At 46.5% G+C, this 1,064-nt stretch overlaps 1 protein-coding gene across 1 annotated transcript; it reads right to left on the bottom strand.

The window, feature by feature from the left end:
• Positions 1 to 235: 235 nt before the first annotated feature.
• LOC106876811 (thyroid transcription factor 1) lies at positions 236 to 898 on the bottom strand (the record flags this gene model as incomplete). Its single annotated transcript, XM_014925523.2, is given in 1 exon segment — positions 236 to 898. A coding segment is annotated over 1 exon segment (334 nt), but the record flags the coding sequence as incomplete, so codon positions are not given.
• Between the last annotated feature and the right edge of the window lie 166 nt (positions 899 to 1,064).

Raw genomic sequence — 1,064 nt, 5'->3', positions numbered from 1 at the left:
AATTTTAAGTAGGGGTACATGTATGGCTGTATGTATACATGAATAGATGTATGGCTCTATGTAGCAACGTATGACTGTATACATGTATGACCGGATTAATGTGCTGCTTACGAAAGAGAGACGAACATACGAAAGTCATAAAATTTTGGATAATTTTCTTTTTTTTTTGTTTCTTTTTCATATAATTAATAAAATAATTTAATCCAACATGGTGGCTGGTGCAGAGAGTACTTACTTGTAAACCTTGGGTCGGGGTTGGTAGTGTACCATCCAGGTGTGGTTTGTCTCGCTTCTCCGTAGTGTCCCAAATCTGACCCATTGCAGTACTGTGTTGTAAATGATGGAGTATGGTGGGACAGTGGTGGTACATAGTTGTGATAGGCCGTAGACGCAGCCTGGACACCCGTAACACTCATACCAGTCACACCACCAGCTTGGGGGTGTTGCGAATTTCTGTAAGACAGGGGCGGAATAGAAGCTTCGATTGTAGTTTTTTTGTACGTTTCCTCAATAGGACTCAAGATATCAGTTACGCTGAAAGGTGTAGTGTGCTTCGGGCTGAGAGACATGCTCTCCAACAGTACGACAGACACGTCCAACTCCTGCACTTAAAGTCCACTTCTCGAGTCTGTCAAGAGCCTATACTGCTCCGAAAAAGCTTTCCTCTTCACTAGATTTCAAATTCTCCTGTCTCGGCTTGACAAATTGCTAAGACGGTGACGGTAGACGGAGAGACGAGAGACAACAGCGCGTGCGCACCGCGTCAATCATGGCGAATCAAACAAGCCTCCCCTCCCCTCACCTACTCTATCACTTTTCGTCCCACTCTCTCTCTCTCTCTCACTCTCAGTCTCAGTCTCTCTCGCTCTCTTTCTGTCTCGCTCGTTCCTCTCCCACCTTCCCTCCTACCCTCCAGCCTCGCCTCCTTCACTCTTCTCCCCTCCCCGCTTCTACCCCCCCCTCCCTTCTTCATTCACGCTAGTTACCACCTTCCTCTCTCTCATTCTCTTTTACTCACTCTCTCTCTCTCTCTCTCTCTCTCTCTCTATTTCTCAGTCTTTCCC

This window comes from Octopus bimaculoides, chromosome 27 (assembly GCF_001194135.2).
Source record: "Octopus bimaculoides isolate UCB-OBI-ISO-001 chromosome 27, ASM119413v2, whole genome shotgun sequence".
NCBI classification, from domain to species: Eukaryota; Metazoa; Mollusca; class Cephalopoda; order Octopoda; family Octopodidae; genus Octopus; species Octopus bimaculoides.
Note: the sequence above shows the minus strand (reverse complement) of the source record. Positions and strands in the feature narration are given on the sequence as shown.